Source organism: Alexandromys fortis, unplaced genomic scaffold, assembly GCF_014885135.2.
Source record: "Alexandromys fortis isolate MF-2015 unplaced genomic scaffold, M_Fortis_MF-2015_v1.1 scaffold_9, whole genome shotgun sequence".
In the NCBI taxonomy this organism is placed as follows: Eukaryota; Metazoa; Chordata; class Mammalia; order Rodentia; family Cricetidae; genus Alexandromys; species Alexandromys fortis.
This window is the reverse complement of record NW_026067892.1, coordinates 4,463,788-4,483,325: the sequence shown is the minus strand read 5'-3', so window position 1 is coordinate 4,483,325 and position 19,538 is coordinate 4,463,788. Positions and strand designations below refer to the sequence as shown.

General features: G+C 49.2%; 1 protein-coding gene across 1 annotated transcript; it reads left to right on the top strand.

Moving 5' to 3' along the window:
* Positions 1–10,941: 10,941 nt before the first annotated feature.
* On the top strand, positions 10,942–14,164 carry Tff3 (trefoil factor 3). The gene is made up of 3 exons (XM_050143761.1): positions 10,942–11,094; positions 12,308–12,454; positions 13,981–14,164. The coding sequence occupies exons 1-3, from the start codon at positions 10,944–10,946 to the stop codon at positions 13,992–13,994; spliced, it is 312 nt and encodes a 103-aa protein (XP_049999718.1). The 5' UTR covers positions 10,942–10,943; the 3' UTR covers positions 13,995–14,164.
* Positions 14,165–19,538: the final 5,374 nt, after the last annotated feature.

The following is a 19,538-nucleotide window of genomic DNA, read 5'->3' as shown; positions in this document are numbered from 1 at the left end:
GGGTTTTTCTGTCATTTCCTCCAGAACAGCCATTGTAGCGTGAGGACTACTTGGTGTGTGGAGCCCTTTCAGGACTCCCAGATGCTCTAAGCATGGGGACTCTGACGGGCTTGCTTCTCAGAACGTCTGCCCTGCATCCTTCGGCCTAAGTCTCTGCTGGGTGATCTCATGGAGCTGTTGTCTTCTGAGGAATGTGTCCATCTCACCCAATTCTTTTGTTTTCGGGGTTACTACTGTCGTATTGGGTAGGGGTCACATGTGCCATGGCATGGACACAGAGGTCAGAGGGCAAGACTGTGGATCCCTGCCTCCTCCACCTTACATACAGATTCCAGGGATGGAACTCAGATGGCCCGGCTTGAGTGGCAAGTGCCTTTACGCCCTGAGCCTTCTCACTGATTTGTTGTTTTAAATGTCAGCAGTTCCTGGTTTGGTCAAGCCTGATCATAAAGTGACGGTAACATTTCCACTTGACAGAATTTGCTGTTTTCTTTGGAAACAAATACACCGTTAAATGCTGCTAATGAAGAGGTTGTGTTATTTCAGGATTAGAGCCTCATATACGTAACCATACGCTCGGCTTTCTGATTATACTCTGTAAATATGTAAATAGGTTTTGTCCACTTAGCCTGTCTTATCTCAATGGTGCTTCCTCTGCCGATGGTGCTCTTGGGCCATTTCTGTTCCAACCCCATGGTTCCTGGACTACAGGGCAGATGGGCTTTCTCCAGCTCCCACAGCAGGACGCTCAGTGCTGCTCCACCATCTCTGTAGACTGTAACATATAACGGCCCTCTTTGTCATGTTTCATGCTGCGTCTGCTTGACTTCTGTCTTGTCTGATATTAAAATCACAGCCCCTACTCCCAGCTCTGAGGCCCGGAAGCTAAACCACCGCTGGTCATTGAATGTTTTAAAAACCTTGCTCGGTACCCACTGAATTCCATTCAATCGGCGTAACTTGGGCGGAGCAGAGAGGGCAGGAAACACACAAGACCCAGTGAGGGGAACGACAGTAGCCATTCTGTTAGTCAAACCAAAGAGGTGCCTAGAATTTTCCAACAGGCCTGTACTCCAGCAAATTGACTTAAAACTCTGCTACAGCATAACACAGTGTCTCCAGGAAGAAAAATAGGATCCGGTTCTAACATTTTTTTGATGAAATACCTTAGTACTCCTTTTGTTCCACTTTATGCTGTGCCAAAAGTCCCTGTGCGTGACTTTAGGGGATTCCTGCAGGGTTTGAAGATCTTTTGTGGGAGGAATGCCAGGTCAGGAAGGGTAGACACCCTGGCTCCTCATGCTCCCCAGTCCTTATCACTCAGAAGCCTCCTAATGGCCCACGAGTTACTTATCAACTCTTCTGCTTTATGGTTGCATTGTTTGCCATGTGCCCGGGCACACAAGAGTATCAACTATAATCTAAATCTAAATATATTATAATATAATCTAAATGGCCCTCATAGCAGCAGAGGGAGCCAGTCCAGGATCCTGCCTGCTGCTGCTTTGCCAGGGGCTGTTAAGACAGAACGGCAGGCAACTGCACAGCCTTGGAGACTACCTTCTAATCCCCCAGGAGCCCCACGGCTGCCCAGACAGTCAATCGCTGATAGCTAATGTCTGCCTCGACAGTACCACAGGGGCACACACTTCTGATGTGTGTGCTTTGGGCCAGGCATCAATGTTTATTAGCCAAGTGTATTTCTTCTGTCCACTGTACCTCCTGCAAAGGCTACCCTCTGTCTTGTGGGTCACTAGGGAGGTGAGCCGGGAGCATCTCCCCCATTAGATGATGCTAGGGAGAGAACGCAAGGACAACCGAGGCCAAAGCTTTGCCCACGGAAGGAGGTCACTGTGGCGGGAAGAGAGGGCCTTGACCAGCACGGTGAGGCAAGTCTAACTGACTGGCCCTAGTGTTAAGGCCATGTGGAGTTTGCTACACAGGGTGGCCATAACCTTGATAATGACAGTGGCGTACCGGTCTCCTGTCCACCATGCGGCTCTTCTACACAGCCCACCACCATTACGTTTTATCTGACTATATGGAATCAAGTTATTAAGCAAAAATTAGTTACAATATTTAGTCCATTTCCATTTGGCAAATTAAGTAAAATTCACTATCATTTATCCTGTCTTTGTGAGTCTAAAGTTTTATATTTAATTTATTTTTTATAATTATAACTATCTTTTTAAAACTCTATTAAAGACTCCAGTAGGATATAATATTACCTAAGTAGACAGGAAGTGAATTGTAAACAACTTTTAAAACTCTAGAATTGACAGAGATATCTTGTTGCCTGGACAGTCACCCAAAATTCTTAGTTATATTGTGGGCACCCAATTTCAGCCTACAGGCCCATAGTATCTGGCAGACTTTTTTATGAAGCAGGAAATTTCAAAGATAGTTCTACCTATATTGACAGCTTGTCAGTCACTTTCTTCTGTGACCTGCAGAATGTCTGGCAGACTCTTTCATGAAGCAGGAACCCTGAAGGACTGTCTCACCTTCTTTAGGCAACTTGAGCAGTCATTTTTCTGTGGGTCCTGCAAGTCTAGTTCATACAGCAGTCCAGGTAAGAGCAATTTCTTGCCCAGATGGCTAGCCTTGTCACACTGAGGGCAAACTTCATGAGTTTTTTCAATGCCCATCAACTTCTCTGAAGTAATTGGTGCTGCCAGAAGCAGACATGTGTCACTGTCATAAACAGTCTTAAGTTTTTAAAACATTCAAATGCCATATTTTGTGCATCTTTGAAATATTTGAAGACTATCTAACATCTGAAATATAGTTCTGTATATCTAGAAAACCTAACTAACATGACTACAAGCTTGATGACCATCTATTAACCTGTACTTTTAATTATACATTACATTTTTTAATAAACTTTTTAAATTTTTTTAAATTTTTATTTATTTATTTATTAAAGATTTCTGTCTCTTCCCCACCGCCGCCTCCCCTTTCCCTCCCCCTCCGCCAATCAAGTCCCCCTCCCTCGTCAGCCCAAAGAGCAATCAGGGTTCCCTGCCCTGTGGGAAGTCCAAGGGCCACCCACCTCCATATACATTACATTTTTAAATGAGTTGCACAAACACAATACCTTTATCAAAAGCAGAAATATACATATAACAAAATTGATCTTAAATTTGTATCAGTAAACCAAGATCCATACCAATGCAAAGTATTCATCTCTATAGCATATCCCCCTTTAAATGTAAACAAACATTGATAAACAATCATTTAGGGAATTTAGGCATTGTTCTCTAGACTACTTCCTGCTCACTGGGGCTCTGTTAATCAGTGGGTCTATGTTACCATTAAACAGTTTGTAACACACTGCTCACAGACCTCATATAAGTGCTCTGCCTCCTTAAAGAGCCAGAGCTGTTTGCTCAACTAGCACGAACCAGGAAGCCCTCCCCTAAAGAAGCTGTGCAGTCTTCGCTGCCAGTGCTGAGTCAGGAAGACCTCTCTTAAAGGACTGCAGCACCTCTACTCGCCAGCAGCAAAAAAGAAAAAAAAATCTGAAAAATAAATCTGAAAAAAAAATGTGGCTACCAAGAAACAGTGCTAGGTTCCTATTTTGGGGGTCTAGAAGCCCTCTATTTTTTTAAAGCTTTTTTTTTTTTTTTAGGTCTTATGTGGATTCATGCCCCACTTTGGGAGCCATTTTTTAAGTGGAGGCTGCTCATTTGTTTTCTGGCCACCCAGACCCAAAATAATTACACAGAACCTATATTAATTACAACACTGATTGACCTATTAGCTTAAGCTTTTTATTAAGGAACTCTTACATCTTAAAGTAACCATTAATATTAATTTGTGTATTGCCGTGTGGCTGTGGCCTATCTACCATCCAGCATCTGTCTCCTTCAGTGGTTCCTTGGCGTCTCTCTGACTCTGCCTTCTTTTCTCCTCTATCCCTGCTTGGAATTCCCACCTTGCTCTATTCTGCACTGCCATGGGCTCAAAGAAGCTTCTTTGTTAATCACTGGTAATAAAACACATTCACAGCATCCCACATCATTCTGTGAATAATTAAGTTACAATATTAGCATCCAATGAGATTTTTTTCTGTCTTTCTCCCATCAGTCATCACGGTCACCATCTTCCTCTTCCTATTCTTCCTTTTCTCCTCCTTCTTTCACAACAGAATTTAATTATAGCAATACAATTCACATATAAAAGGACAATATAATAGAATGAGTCGATATAGTTTTAGAACCATGAAAAGGGGGATATTTTCAGGTTCTAAAACTCCTAGGACAACTTTTTCTTTTTAATCTCGTTTTCTAAGTGAGCCTGTATGACAAATGTATCCAGTGACTAGTCATATCTAGTTCCTATCACACCAATGATCCCTGGAATGTAAGAGAAAGCCCAACTTGGTCACTGACATCCATCATCCCCAGTAGCAGCACCAGGGCATACAGGATCATCACCCCACTAAACAAAGGTGAGATACACAGGCCCTACCTTCTGGGTCTTGACTCAGCCTGGGTCTTAGCTCTCCATACCGTCCCATGTCCCGTGCCTTAGCAGCATCTCCTGTTACTTCCCTTCTCTTGTCCCTCTCTCACACCCCTTCTGCTCAGCAGAGCCAGCTCAGAGTCATTTCGCCTCTGCCAGATGAAGTGATATGCTAGTTCCAAGACCACAGAGCCATGTCCTTCCCTTTCAACCCACTGCTCATGTTGGGAAATGTGACCCCTCCATCCTTCCCAATAAGTCAAGCCACCAAGGACCGGGACTCTGTGGGTGGCCTTGCTGCCTGGGGTGGGAATTTGAGTTGCCCCTCCACAGCCAGCATTTTCTCAACAGCGCCACCAGGTCCTCTCCGTATCTTCTACAACAGCTGGCGGAAGACTGTGCACCTGGAGATGGCTAATAAAATTGACTGTTTGTCTTTTGTTCAATAGTATTTCTGCCTGCAGGAACTCAGCAAATATTAACTCACTGGGAAAAACTCCCCAAGACATATAAAAACCAGTTGGTCACGAGGGCTCTGGGAGTGTGGCTAGTCTGTGATGGGCCTTGGTGTGCGGGTGTGGAAAATGAGGTCATTAGGGCACAGAGACCATGCCGGTACATTTGGAACCTAGACCTCACAATTTGCTTCAGTTCTCTAGTGGGGTTATCCCGTTGGCGAGTGAGTGCCAGGAGAGAAAGCATCCTTGGGGACATGGGCATGCCAGTGAGTGGGAAGAGATTTAAGGTCGTTGTCTCCTGACGAAGTAAGCGCCACACAGCAAAGTGCAGCCTCCTGAGGGGTAAGAGCTGTGAGGTGACTCTCCCTCAAGCAGAGGAAGCCAGCAAACCTGTCCTGAAAGCTGAGACAAAGCAGCCTGAAGCCCTGCTGTCACTAGAGGGCTTGGTCCCTCTGGCACACCCTTTCTGTGGCTGTGAAGTTTTGGCAGCCCACAACTTTCCTGAGGCTATCTGTGTATTCAGTCTCCCTTGAACTCAAAACCCTCTGTCTACTGTGCTGTAGAGCTGACCGTTGCGGGCATGGCTGGAGAAGATCCTGGGACCGGAGTGGTGGATTTTGTGAAAAGCAAGGGATCTTCCCCCCCCCCCCCCCGACTCCTATTCTACATTTTATGAAGCTCATAGTTGGCATTTGTCCTCCTGTGTCAACAGGCACTCAGCAATCACCTGTTTGCTCTTGGGACAGTGAGCAGCATTTTCCTAGAACTCAGAACAGCCACCCTGCCACTCTGACACACTAAGATGGCTCCTAGCAAGGGTGACACACCAAGAGTGCACTTGGTCAACAGAGTCTCAGTATGGAAGGTTACCCCCTCTCCCACCTCCCCACGACTTGCTAAGCCATTCCTGCTTCCCTGCTCAGGAATGCAGTCTGGGCTCCAAGTAGGCTCGATGCATCAGCTAATGTAGTCAACAGTAGGAGAGTGTCTTAGACATACACTGTTGGCCAGTTGCTGTGCAAACATCACACAGGGCACTCTCCTACAGAGACTATATGGCACGTCCACTCAGTGTGTTCTGATGAGATGAGCAAGCGAGGCTAGCACGGCGTGTTAGAGAAAACCCACTCTGATTAGCAGAAGCAATACATCTGCACTGGTTTTATGTCAACTTGACCCAAGCTGGAGTCACCAGAGAGGAGGGAGCCTCCATCGAGAAAACGCCTCCATAAGATCTGGTTGTAAGGCATTTCCTTAAGGCTTGGATCTCCTCCAGCATCTTAGAGTTATATCTGATCCTGTTTTCATCAGAATCCATTGGAGAATGGGATGGTTTTCTTTTGTTTCTTGGTCAGGGATCACTCGATTCTGAAAGTTGGGCGTGTTGCACCTGATGGCAGAAGAAAGGAGAAGTAGGCTCCTTTTTTTTAACTTTTTTCGATTAATTATGCATGCATATCTACGTTCATACATACACAGAGACACTCAGACAGTCACACAGCACAGACAGACACATTCACACACAGAGACGTGAGAAAATACACCATCTTACAGCTTACATCATCAAGGGAAGCCAAGACAGGTGTAAACCAAGGCAGGGACTTGCAGGCTGGAGAGACCACAAGGAGACAGAAGCTTCCAGGCTTGCTTCTCCTGGGTGACCCAACTTGCTTAATTGTATGGTCCAGGCCCACCTGCCTAGGGATAGTACTGTCCGCAGTGGGATGGACATCAACCTGCAGTTAAGAGAAAGCCTCAGAGACATGCCACAGTCAGGAGGGGCAATTGGTCAGCTGAGGTTTCCTCTTCCCAGGTCTGTCAGATTGACAACCATTTTCCTCTTCCCTCCCCAGCACCGGCTCTGAAGACACTGTGTCTCATTCCCGCACTTACTTATCAGCATTACAGGGTAATGTTTGCTGGTTTTGTAAACTACAGAAATGATATGCAATATTTTCAATTTATACTCAGATTTAATTTTTGAAATTTCTTTTATTTCAATAAAAATAGATCTGACACATTCACACGAACATGGGTCTAACGTGCCTTGGAACTGATTCTCCGTTTGACAGGCAGTTAGGAGTGTTGTTTTCAGTTTCTCCCTGTTGAAACACAGGCTTTTCCAATGTAGGTTGTTGTTAATGTGCCTGGCACGCTGAGAGTCATTGCACTCTTGAAGCACGTGCACCTGCGTGCAGGCAAGGGCGTGCCAGCTCTAGTTTTGTGGTTCGGAACTGCACACTGAGGCTGGGCCTCTTAGCTTGTATTATAGTGTATTTCCCATTTTTTTTTTGTCTTAAAAATCATGTTGTAGCTGGGCGGTGGTGGCGCACGCCTTTAATCCCAGCACTCGGGAGGCAGAGGCAGGTGGATCTCTGTGAGTTCGAGGTCAGCCTGGTCTACAAGAGCTAGTTCCAGGACAGGCACCAAAAACTTCAGAGAAACCTGTCTCGAAAAAAAAAATCATGTTGTGTTTCCCCTAGTTTTAGTGTAGTTTTTTTTTTATACCAATTCTTGACCAATGATCTGGGTTTCAAGTATTTTCTGTAAAAGTTCAGAATTTCCATGCTCCCATGGAAGTAGGCAGGTCCTGAGACCCAGCTCTGTTGACAGCTTTAGAGGACATGGGGTCATTCAGTCATTTCAGAATGAAAAGTCAGTGTAGTCACCATGGAAGGAGAGGCAAAAACAGACGTTTGATGGCGTGAACCACCAGAGGGGAGGCCACCGGAGAAGAGACCACTAGAGAGCAGGCCAGCAGAGGGGAGGCCAGCAGAGGGTGGAAGCCACCGGAGGGGAGGCCACCTGAGGGAGGCCACCTAGAAAGGAGGTCACCTAGAAGGGAGGTCACAAGATGAGGGGAGGCCAGCAGAGCTAAGCCTTGGAAAGCACCAGTGGTCTTGACTTTCCCGCCTGGAGGAGCTGACGTGAACTCAGAGCCACTGACTACTGTAGAAAGGACCGTGAGAGGCAGTTCACCTGGCAGAGACTTGGCTCTCCAACCCTGAAGCCCTTGAGACCAAGATGAAGGTGTTGGCAGAGCGTTGTTTCTGGCATGTACTCTGGGCAGGAGACTTCGTTTTGTTGAGACAGAGTCTCACTACATAACTCTGGCTGTTCTGGAACTCACTGTGTAGACCAGGCTGGCCTCAAACCCACAGAGATCTGCCTGTCTCTGCCTCTCGAGTGCTGGGATTAAAGATGCATGCTACCATGCCCTGCTCAAGATCTTTGCAGCTCTTCACCCCTGATAGCTGCTGTTGGCATTCCTCGGCTTGTAAACTTGTCCCTCCTGCCTCTGTCCCCTTGTTCTGCCATTTTCTCCCAGGTTTCTGCTCCCATTGTCCTCTGTCTCTGTGTCTTTTCCTCCTCTTAAAAACTGCCCGTCAGTAGGACTTAGGGCCACCCTTCCTCCTGTTTCATGGTATCACTGTTGACTGAATTACATCCACAAGGACCCTATTCTAAACCAAGTCACACGCTGAGGACACTGACCAGCCCCGCACATTCGGAAATCCCCATGACACCATCTTAGTTCAAATGAAGTCTGGTGCCCTAGAGAGACAGTGGCTCATCTGGGTTGCTGGTGGGCAGCCTTCGCGCAGAGGGGTTTCCGTTCCATCGCTCCAGGGCTCTGATCCCACAACGCAGCTTTGCTTTCGTGAATGTTTTCGAGAAAAGCTGCAGGCCTCCTGGTCTGGTAGGGAAGGGCTTTTGGCTTCCCTGAAGATTCAATGTCACCGCAAAGCCTCAGACTGGCTCTCTTGAGGTGGCTGCTGTCCCTGTGAGAGCGGTGAACCTGCAGGGGAAGGGCGGGGCTGTGTTTGTGTGGTGCTCTGCTGCGCAGCTGTCAGCTACTGTGTTTTAGATTTATCTCCGTTCCACAAGGTGTTCCTGGAGATGATTCCGTGCCACAGCCCCACCCTCCTACAGACATCGGGAGCTAGGGATGGCTGTGGCCAGTCCCCCAGGACAGCCAAAGCCAGGGCCCCAGGTATTCTTTAGTCTGGACATCATTTTCCCAGAACAGCAGGGCCTGAACCTTCCTGACCGTCTCCGTGCTCAAGGCAGGAGACCCAGCCCTATGTAGGGCTGATCACCATCTGCAGCTAGCATGTCACATTTGCAACTGTCACCGAAAGATGGGGCAGCCCGGAAACAGTCACGGTGTTTGCATCTCCAAACATCTAGGTTCTGATGACTCAGAAGGGCTGGGAGGCCAGGGATGCATTCACAGGGAGGGAGGACCACGCCTGGTGCAGCTGCAGACCGAGTGACAGGTGGCCAGCAGGAATTCCTGGCGACGCTGCCTGGCTTTTGCCTCCTTCCTCCACCTAACTGCTGGCTCAGATAACGGAGAGTGGTAATCTGAGAGAAGGGAGGTGGCACACCATGTTCGGCCTTCACCTGCCTCAAGGACTACATTTGTGGGATGCTAATGAGTATCACTAAGCGGGCAGTACCACCGCAATGCCCTTCTGACCCTCGTTCATCTAGTGAACTCAGGCCCAGGCCTCAAAACCTCATACCGACAACACAATCGTGACAATTGTATGTCACAATTCCTGCAGTAAGGCTTTTCAGTCCTCTGAGGGCTCTACTGGGTGTCATGGGGTCTCAGTATCTGCAGGCTGCATCTGGTCTTTGATCCAGGCTCTGTGTGCTCTAGTCTCTCCGGGCTCTGTGCTCTCCCCTTGTGGGAGACGGCATCTCTGATGCCAGGACCAGCTAGCTTGCAGGCTTGGACTTGTCCATCAGACCTCAGACCTTGCACACAGATCTGGCTTCCACTGGCCAGTCAGTGGAGGATGACTCCTGGACACCCCTTTGGGGGCCCATGAGACACCCAATGTAGATGTCAAGTGGGAGCAGTCAGATGCAGCCATTTTGTGGGGTGATGGACAAAATGTGCTGGAGGTTCTCAGGTGGTTCCTGTGAAAGCCTATGATACCACACTGCTGCCGGTCAGTGAGGATCAGCCTATGGATGCCACACTGCCGCAGGTCAGCGAGGACCAGGCAAGAAAGACCCACGTTGAGTTGATGGCTAGCCCCAGCTGCTGGAGCAACTTCAGCATGGCCTCTGATAGGCCTGTTTCTTCCTTTAGGAGCCAGGTCTTCCCACAGCAACCTCATCCTCACAGGCTGCTCAAGGACAGTTTCCAATGTCAGCCTCTTATTGAAAGGAAGGCAAGGCAAACGGGACACAGACAAAGAGTCTTCACCTGCTTCGGTTAAAAGCTGCTTAGGAAGGGGCTGGAGAGGTGGCTCAGTGGTAAAGAGAGCATTGACTGCTCCTTCATAGGACCAAGGTTCAAATCCCAGCATGCACATAGTGGCTCACAATTGTCTGTAACTCCAGTTCTAGATGATCTGATGTCTCTTCGGACCTTTGCATGGCCCTACATACATGCAGATACACACACACACACACACACACACACACACACACACACTTAAGCAAGTACATTTTTAAAAATCTGTTTGACAGTGCTGAAATGTCTCCAGACAGGAAGGGGGCTTTCTATTATTTGATTTTAAAAAAAACTAAATGTATACTACTTTTATCAAAATACACTTATCTTAGGGATTTATTAAAGTGTATAATAATAATAGCTTCTCTGGGAAAAGTGCAGAGCTAGAGTTTCTGCCTTTAAAAGTGATAGACAGGGAGGCCCTGGGACCCAGCCTAGGTCACTTGTGTTTCAGGTGTTAGTGGTGCTATGGACCTAGTGGCCCAGGGTCCTCTGCATTGCTACTGTGAGGTGGCTGGGAACGCAAGACTAAATGTCCCTCGCAGCCTTACAGAGCGTTCTTCCAGACTAGGTTCATACAATGATTGACAGACCCTGCTTCCAGACTGCACTCTAAAGTGACTGTCCCCATCCCCACCCATCCCCATTACTCTCCCCACCCCACCCCATCCCCCTGACTCAGAATGGGGGAGGAGTCTTCTGGAATTTCACAGGAGAGAAGGTGGTGGAGTCAGAGGCCAGAGTCCACAGAACCCAGCAAACACATGGATATAAAAGGGCCTTGCTTGTGCCCCTGCACATCCTGTGCGCTCATCCTGAAGCTTCCTGCTGCCATGGAGACCAGAGCCCTCTGTCTAATGCTGCTGGTCCTGCTAGCTGGCTCCTCTGGGGTAGCTGCGGAGTACATTGGCCTGTGTAAGTACCTTTTCTGGGTCCCTCAGTACTAGGCTGGAACCTCTCAGCAGGGGAGGGACTTAGCAACCTGCCTCCCTTCTACATCAATTTCATACTTAGTTACCATTCACCGGGCACACATCTTCTTGGCGCAGCCCTACAGAGTGCCTCTTTCTGTCCCATTTCACAGCCAAGTTAATGGAGGTGCAGAGAAGCTGAGCATGCCCCTCCCCTCCTCAGTCTTGGGTAGGAGGGCTGGCAGGTGCTCATCCCCTCTCATTTCCTTCGTTGCCAGCGATTTCTGAACAGGGAAGTTGCCAGAATAAACCAGAAACGGTTGAGAAGGCAGTAGAAGCTCCAGATGGTTTATAGAAACCAGTGAATCACAGGGCTGGGTGAGAGGTGGCCAAGCTCAGAGACCTGGGGTATGACCTTTGCCAGGTCACCCCTGACCAGGGTGAAGACAGTAGGGCCCTTAGGGAGCTATAAAACCCCGTAGACTTGGGCATGTAATGGCATCTGGTAGCTGGAGCCAGGGTGACGCTTCGAAGGGTCCCTTAGAGCCCTGTGTCAAAGTCTGGAGTAGCCAGGAAAGCACGGTTGGCCCCGCTGCAGTGGGGGAGATGTGGAAGGCGGTTGGGTTTCCACTTTCATAGGGAAAATCAGGTAGCCGGTGAAAGGGGACAGGCTTTAGAGGTACATAGGGATAAATAGACAGTTTTGAAAGGGGAATTCTGGAGATGGAGGAAGCTCACAGCTGGGACAGGACGCGCTAACCCGCATGTGGTGGAGAGTGACTGCAGAAGCATTGTTGGCAAAACTAAGACTCACAAATCAAGACAGTTCCCGAGTACAAGATGGGGTGTCTGGGGACAGCAGAGGGTGGGGCCTTCGCCACAGCTTCAGATGTTATCTGATGGCGTTCTTAGCTTTGGGGTTGGTGGCAGCTGGGGCGCCTTAAGCAACACATTCCAAGGGTTTCACCTGAGAGTCAAAGGATGCTAGTCAGCTGCAGAGACGGGCAAACTAATGACAGCCCAGGAGGATTTTAGCTCGGTATCCCCACTCTCGGCTCAGTTCATTTCATAATGCACTGCTTTTCTTTAGACATCCCCTGTGGGGCAAGACTCTGACTATCTTTGAATTCAGGAGGAAGGGTTACAGGGTTCCACAGGAAGCAAGAAAGCAATCCTGAATTTGTAGCCTGGGCACTGATTTGGTTTCATTTGGACAGCTCCAAGCCAGTGTCAGGTCCCAGCCAAGGTCAGGGTGGACTGCGGCTACCCCAGCGTCTCCAAAGAGGAGTGTAACAACCGTGGCTGCTGCTTTGACAACAGCATCCGGAATGTGCCCTGGTGCTTCAAGCCCCTGCAGGAGGCAGGTAAGGTCAACCAGCGATGCCCAGGGCAGCCCCGTCCTTTCATGTAGCTGGGCCTCTCAGGACACCAACACTGTCACTATCCTTGGTGGAGGCCTCACATGGGAGACCTCCTATCAGGTATTTTGGATCCAGGGCAGCCAGTGATCAGTGGCTGGTCCTTTCTATAAAATATAAACATGTAATCTGAGGGCCAGAGAGATGTCCCAGTCAGTAAATCGCTTCCCACACAAGCGTGAGGACATGAGTTGGATTCAGGAAATCGTGTCAAAAAGCCAGGTGCGGTGGTCCATGCTTGGACCCCCATCACCAGGGAGGCAGAGACAGGCAGATATGTGGGCTTACTGGCCAACTAGCCCAGACTAATTAGAAAGTTCCAGACCATCAATAAGCAAGGTAGGACTAGTGAGATAGCTCAGCAGATGAAGGTGCTCACTGCCCAGCCTCGAGACCTGGGTTCAAATCCCTAACCCCACATGGTGGCAGAGGAGAACTGATTCCACCAAGCTGCCCTCTGACCTTCACCTGTGCACTGGCATGCCTCCCTTCACATATGCACACACACAAGTAAATAAATGTAGATATATGCACACATACACGCACACACACACACACACACATCAAAGCAAATAGCAGCTTAGGAACAATGCTTGAGGCTGACTGCTGACCACCACTCCCCCAACACACATACACACACACACACACACACACACACACACACACACACACACGGTACAAACTGGTGTAAAAAAGGAACACTGCATGGCTGTGGAAATGGATTAATTTTGAGCCAATGTTTTAGCAAACAGGCCATCCATAGTCCCTTGTCACCTAGAACATGCTCGCCGCAGACCACAGGTGACTGTGCTTGTGCCCTGGCTCCTGCCCACTAGCCTGCCTCTCTTACCCGCCCCCTCTGGTGGAGTGGGTTGTAGGGCAAATCCCTCAAGAATCCCTGGGTAGGGCCATATGCAAACAGCAGATGGCCAGGCACCTGGGTGGCTTGCCAATCCTGTCTTACCAAGGTCCAATCTACCACATCTTAGGGGAGCCATCGGGTGTGAGTCATCTATCACTTCTGAATGCTGGCTCACCTTCTAAGAGAATATATATCTCTGAGGGATTGTCCTGGGCTGGCACCCAAAGGATCCAGATGTGCTCTTTGGCCTGGGTAACAAACGGCTGAGCCCCAGCTGAACAGAGGCATCCCATGTGCCTCTCCCCTCCTTTGGCAGAGCCAGGAAGGAGAAAAGAGTATGGTCAGGAGCAGTAACAGGCTGGCCGCTGCCCCATGATTGGCAGGTCACTTGCCTTTGGCTCCCTTCTAGGCACCATGGCACAAACCCCTGACAGGACCACTGGGGTGCAGTTATGTGCTTTGGTGATGTCAGGGAGGATGCAGAGTGCCTCCTGCAGGCTTTGGGGGACTCACATTCCCCTGAGACCAGGGAAGAAGGCCACTGGGTGCTGGTTCAGGAAGCCAGGCAGCCCTGAGAGGGGATGACCTTAATCCTTTTCTTTCTTCCCAGAATGCACCTTTTGAAGCCGGCCAGGCTCTGGGAAACGGCCTCTGCACCCCGCACACTGGCTGGCGGTGGTGGTCGAGGGCAGCGCTCATCCCTGCTCTGCTCTCTCTGCTGCTGCCCACATAGGAGCCTGGAGTCCTGACGAATAAAGACCCCACACTCAGCACAAGGCTGCTCTGATGGCTGAGACCTCTGCTCTTGTATTTATTTCTGCGTGTCACTCTTGGAGGGTGCGGAGGGGGAAGGGTCACACTTCACGGAGGAGAGAGTGTTCCAGGCCCATGGGAAATTGATCCTGAGTTGCTTTAACACACTAAGAGACTCAAGCCAGGAGCCCCTGAGACAGTGTTCCAGTTCCCAATAATGTTGTCAGGAAACACTCTACCCTAATCAGCTCAGGGGAGGAGGGGTTTATCTGGCTTACACTTCCCGGTCACAGTCCCATCACTGAGGGAGGCCACAGGAGGAACTTGAATCAGAAACCAGGAAGGATACCTCCTGCTGGCACAGTTGAACTTTTACTCAGTTGACTTGCTTATAAACACCAGGCTCACCCACCTAGGGAAGGTGCCACTCACAGTGGGCTGGGCCCTTCTACATCAATTAACAAGTAAGACCATCCCTGCCCCACCCCCCAGGGAGGCCAATCTGATTGTCATGCCCTCCATTGAGACTGCTGTTCCGGTATTTCTACACAAATGGAGTTAGAGCTGACTAGAACAGCAGGCAGATGGAACCTTCTACAGCACACTTCCTCTCTAAGAGGAGAAAAAGCAACAATTAAAAAAAAAAAAACCAAGAAACAAACAAAAACAAAAAGCAGCAAACAAAAAAAAAACCCAAACACCTCTCCTACAAGATTTAGAAATCAAGTCTTTTTTGCTAAGAAATCAAACTATGAAAACCATCTTCTATTACGGCCTGGTTTGTGTTTATCTACAGTCACATTTAAGATCTCCACATTGTGGGTGGTCACCCCCTTTTTTTGGAATGGACACAGAACAGTGGTCTGCATCTCATTTTCTTACCCAACATCCACTGCGGTTTGATCCACCCTCTTCATTTCTTGGTGTGAGTTTCCTTTGCATCATCTTTGGGGAGGTTTGGGGGTGGAGGCTCCTGCTTGTGCTGCATGGCTGATCCTTAGCTCTGTGCGCACAGGGGACCCTCTTGAGGCCCCGTCCTCCATGTCCAGTTCACACAGCCCAGTGGTCAGAAATCATTGCTTCTCACTGAGGTGGGCGTCAATGGTTTCTTCTCCTTGGAAAAGGCTTCGTCTCCCAAACACCACTATACTGGGAATGACGCTTCAACGTGATGTTTGGCAAATCACACTGAGAGCAGACAAGACTGTGCAGTGACTGTGACACCCAGGACACACAGGGAAAACACTGGAGCCCTCCCCTTATAGGACCATCAGAGCAAACTCAGGAGACAGGAGTTTGAGCCTGTCTGCTAGGCAAAGGCCCTGCCTCCTTGGTTCCTATTTGCTTTTATAAATAAAGGTTTATTGGAAGCAGGGCCAGGATTACAGTGTAGAAGTGGGGCACTGTTAGCCAAGTGCAGAATTTTGAAATTTTGTCCATTGTATATATCTTTATTACTTTTAAATTTTAAATCCTGATATTAATTTGATGGCTGGATTCTCTGTGCATTTCCATGCAAGGTGAAGACTTTTACACAGAACTTCACACTGGTCCCCACGGGCTTCGTGACCTTGGACTTGGGGCCCTGACCTTTAGAGGTCTGGGTGGCACATCAGAAGTGAGATGTCACTGCGCTGCGTGACATAAAACAGGATACAACAGAGAGTCTTTCTGTAGGATCCAGTCTTTTTTAGAACCCAAAGTGGCCATTCTAACTGTCCACTTGCCAAGCTTACGAAGGACAATTTAGATTCAGGTCAGTCTTAACTACTAGGCTGTGCCTCCAGCTTGAGTTTCCATTGTAAAGGGGATCTGAAGGTAGCAGCTTGACCACTGAGCTCTCTGATATCCCCTGCACTCCTGTGGTCTAAGTGCCTGGCTTCCTTTACCCTCGTCTCTGCTCTGCTTGGTGAAGGACCCAAGCATAGTGGCCAGCTTCTTGAGTGTCCCATTGTAGAGGTGTCTCCTCGGTGTCAATAAATATGGTTAAAGAGGTCCTGGAGAATAAGAGAACACGGTGACGGGGGTCTCCACGAGGGAGTCAGCAGTGCCTGGTTCTGCTGTGGTGAATGCATGGAGACAGATGGAGAAGCCCCAGGCTGTGGCCAACAGCACAGAAAATTCCAGTCTGGCAGGACGGGTCAGGTTCTCTCTCCTCACCCACAACTGGGATTGTCAGCTTTGGTTGACTTTGCAGATTAAGCACCCCAGTCCCTTAGAAAACCTCTCTGGCGTGTAAAGTCTGTGTTTGCATTACACAAATAAAATGCAAACCCCATTCCAGACCAGCTGTTTGTAACGGTCTGCAGGATCTGAACTTCACGGTTCCAGCTTGACTGTAGCAACTCTTCATCCACACTGGCCACCTTCCTGCCTGAAGCTTAGAGAAGAAAACTGGGTCCTGTTGCTCTCTGGTTTCTAGTCACTGTCCCTCTGAGCGGAGCACCCTTCGCTGTGGGGCAGGTGAACTGGAGTCCTCTGCTCTCCTGGGTGCAGCAGTCTTGGCCCTCATCTCCCTCTCATTGCAGCACCCGCCCATTTCTCCCTGCCTGGCTCTCCCTGTCCACGGGAACTCAGAATGCTGCCCCTTCCTCAGGGCCTCGGGTAGAGTGGTGTGGGCTCAGCTGAAGACAATTTGGCTACACTCCAGGAGCGTGGTATTCACGCTAGAATTTCTGGGAGTGTCCTCCAGGCCTAAGTGAAGGCAGCTGTGAGCCCATCTGGACTGAATCGGAACCAGGAATAAAACTTAGATGGTTTCACAGCGCCCTCTGCTGGCAGCCTGGAGTGGCGGCTGCTCCTTACCTCTTGTCATCTTGTTTTCAGCTTCCCAAATTCCCTGCCTCCTGCCAGAGTCTTACCCTGCAGCAGTGATATCCTTGACTGGCTTTGGACTGTGTGGTGTCCTATGGTTGTTCGTCTCTCTGGCATTGTCACTGAGTCAGCAAGGTGCTGAGACCTTCCTGGCTGTGGCTGACAAGCCCAGTGTCAGTCTGCAGCATGCCTGTGATGTCCTGTGTGGCCGTGGGACACACATGGGCCAAAGACAGGTATCTCACATCCAAACTCATTTTGTGTTGTTTCCTGTCTAGGGCGTAGGGTTGATTTGGGCTCAGAGACATAGTCTAACTGCACCGCCCGTGTGTGTTTAGCAACGTGGGGTGCATGTCTAAGTGTCATTTGAATGTGGGGACAAGGCTGGCTTTGAGTAGATACAAGGATAGAGATGGTGGTGTCTGTGCTGTGCCAAGTGTCATTCCAGAGACCACTGCCTCTGTCTGTGACCACCCAGCGTCTTGTCTGCTCATGGTGGCTGCAAACTTGCTGTCATGATTTGAACCCAGGCCCTGTCCTGTGTGGCATCCTGACATAGGTTATGTCCTGGTTTTATTCTTTATAGCAGTAACGAGCAAAAACAACCCGGGAGGAAAAGGTTGGTTTGGTTTACATGTTACAGGCCATCACTGAGGGAACTCAAGGCAGGATCCCAGACACAAGAATGGAAGCAGAGGCCACGGAGAAACCCTGCCTCCTGGCTTTCTCCCCATGGCTTGCCCCGCTTCCTTTCTTACATAATCCTGACCACTTGTCTCAGGGTGGCTCTGCCTCAGCGGGCTCCTCCCTCCCATGTCTCTCAGCGATCAATAAAAAGGCCCACGGATTTACCCACAGGCCAGTCTGATGGAGACATTTTCTCAATAGAGGTTTTCTCTTCCCAGAGGATTCAACCTTGTGTCATGTTGACAAAACCAAAACCAAACAAAATAACAAAAAAAAAAAAAAATTAAATTCCAGGCAGGTTGTTTTTGTTTTCTGACTTACAGTGTCCTGCATTTACCTAGCATGGAGCTGTAGGCACGGTGTTCACTCCAGTATAGTGATGCTGCCCACTCACCATGCCAGGGCTCCTGTCCTACAGGTGGCCTGCTTTTGTGGTTTTGTGTAGGGGCACCGGCACCCTGGTCCCTTATTACATCCTCTGGAGTGTGGACAGGTTGACACCTATCCATTAGCTAGTTTATCCTTTACTTCTCATACTTAATAGGAATGTGTAAAGTTTTCAAATGTTCATGTGCAGACCTGATTATGGACTGCGGAGGGGAGGTGGTAGCGTGTGTGTGTGTGTGTTTGTGTGTGTGTGTGTGTATGTTAGGGTTCTCTAGAGGAACAGAATGTGTGTATATTATACAAGGGGATTTGATATATTGGTTTATATCATGGGGGCACTTGGGAGGCAGAAGGATTCCTGCAAAATCAAAGCCAGACTGGTCTAGACAATGAGTTACAAGCTGGGCAGGGCTACATGGTAAGACCCTGCCTCAAGCAAGTAAAACAAACAAAACAAAACAAACAAACAAAAAAACCCGAACAAACTGTGTGACTATCGACCAATTCTCACTCAGTCAGAATCTGAGTTTCTGAGATTTGAGTGTGTTGCCAGGGGTCCTGCCTGCTGTTTCTGAGGCGGCTCGTCCCCTTCCAGGCTGATCATGTTCTATTTCCAGCCTTCTCTCTGGACACAGGGATTACCAGCTGCTTTTCTCTGCAGCTGTCTTTGTCCCCATTGGCCTGGTCACAGCAGCCTTTCCATCTTGTGACCCCAACTCCCTAACCATAGTTGGCCATCCTTGTCTTCCAAAGAACAGATCTGCTCCTCACACTGTGCGTGTGCAGCCCCAGTGACCACTAGAGGGCACCCTCGGACACTCCCATGCATTTGTCATTGTCCTTTCAAAGCAGAAGGCATCACACCCAGCCAAGGATGTGGCCCTCAGGTCCCCTAGGAGGGGAGACTATGCTGGTGACGCCCCAGAGAAAGGCGAGACTGCTTCCTTCCCCCACCCCCTGCAAAGTTCCACTCAGAAACAACATCCCCAGTGACTGGTGATGCTGTTTTGTGCATCCCACGATGACAGGTAGAGGGGACCAACACTGCTGCACCGAGAGAGACCTCACTGAAGGGGCTTTGGGTTGGTGCCAAGGTTTACTGTCCTGTCGATGGAGTTGTGTTGGATAGTCTTATGTCAACTTGACATAAACTGAAATATCCGAGAGGAGGGAACCTCAATTAAGACAATGCCTCTATCAGATCTGGCTGTGGGGTATTTCCTTAATTAGAGGTTGATGGGGGGAGGCCCAGCCCATTGTGGGTGATGCCAGCTTGGGCTGGTGGTCCTGGGTGCTATAAGAAAGCAGGCTGAGCAAGCTATGGGGAACAAGCCAGCAGGTAGTGTTCCCCCCCCCCCCATGGAGTCTGCATCAGCTCCTGCCTCCAGGTTCCTGCCCTGTTTGAGTTCCTGTTCTGACTTCCTTCAGTGATGAACAGCGATGTGGAAGTGTAAGCCAAATCAACCCTTGCCTCCCCAGGTTGCTATGATCCTGGTGCTTCATCACAGCAATGGAAACCCTAATACA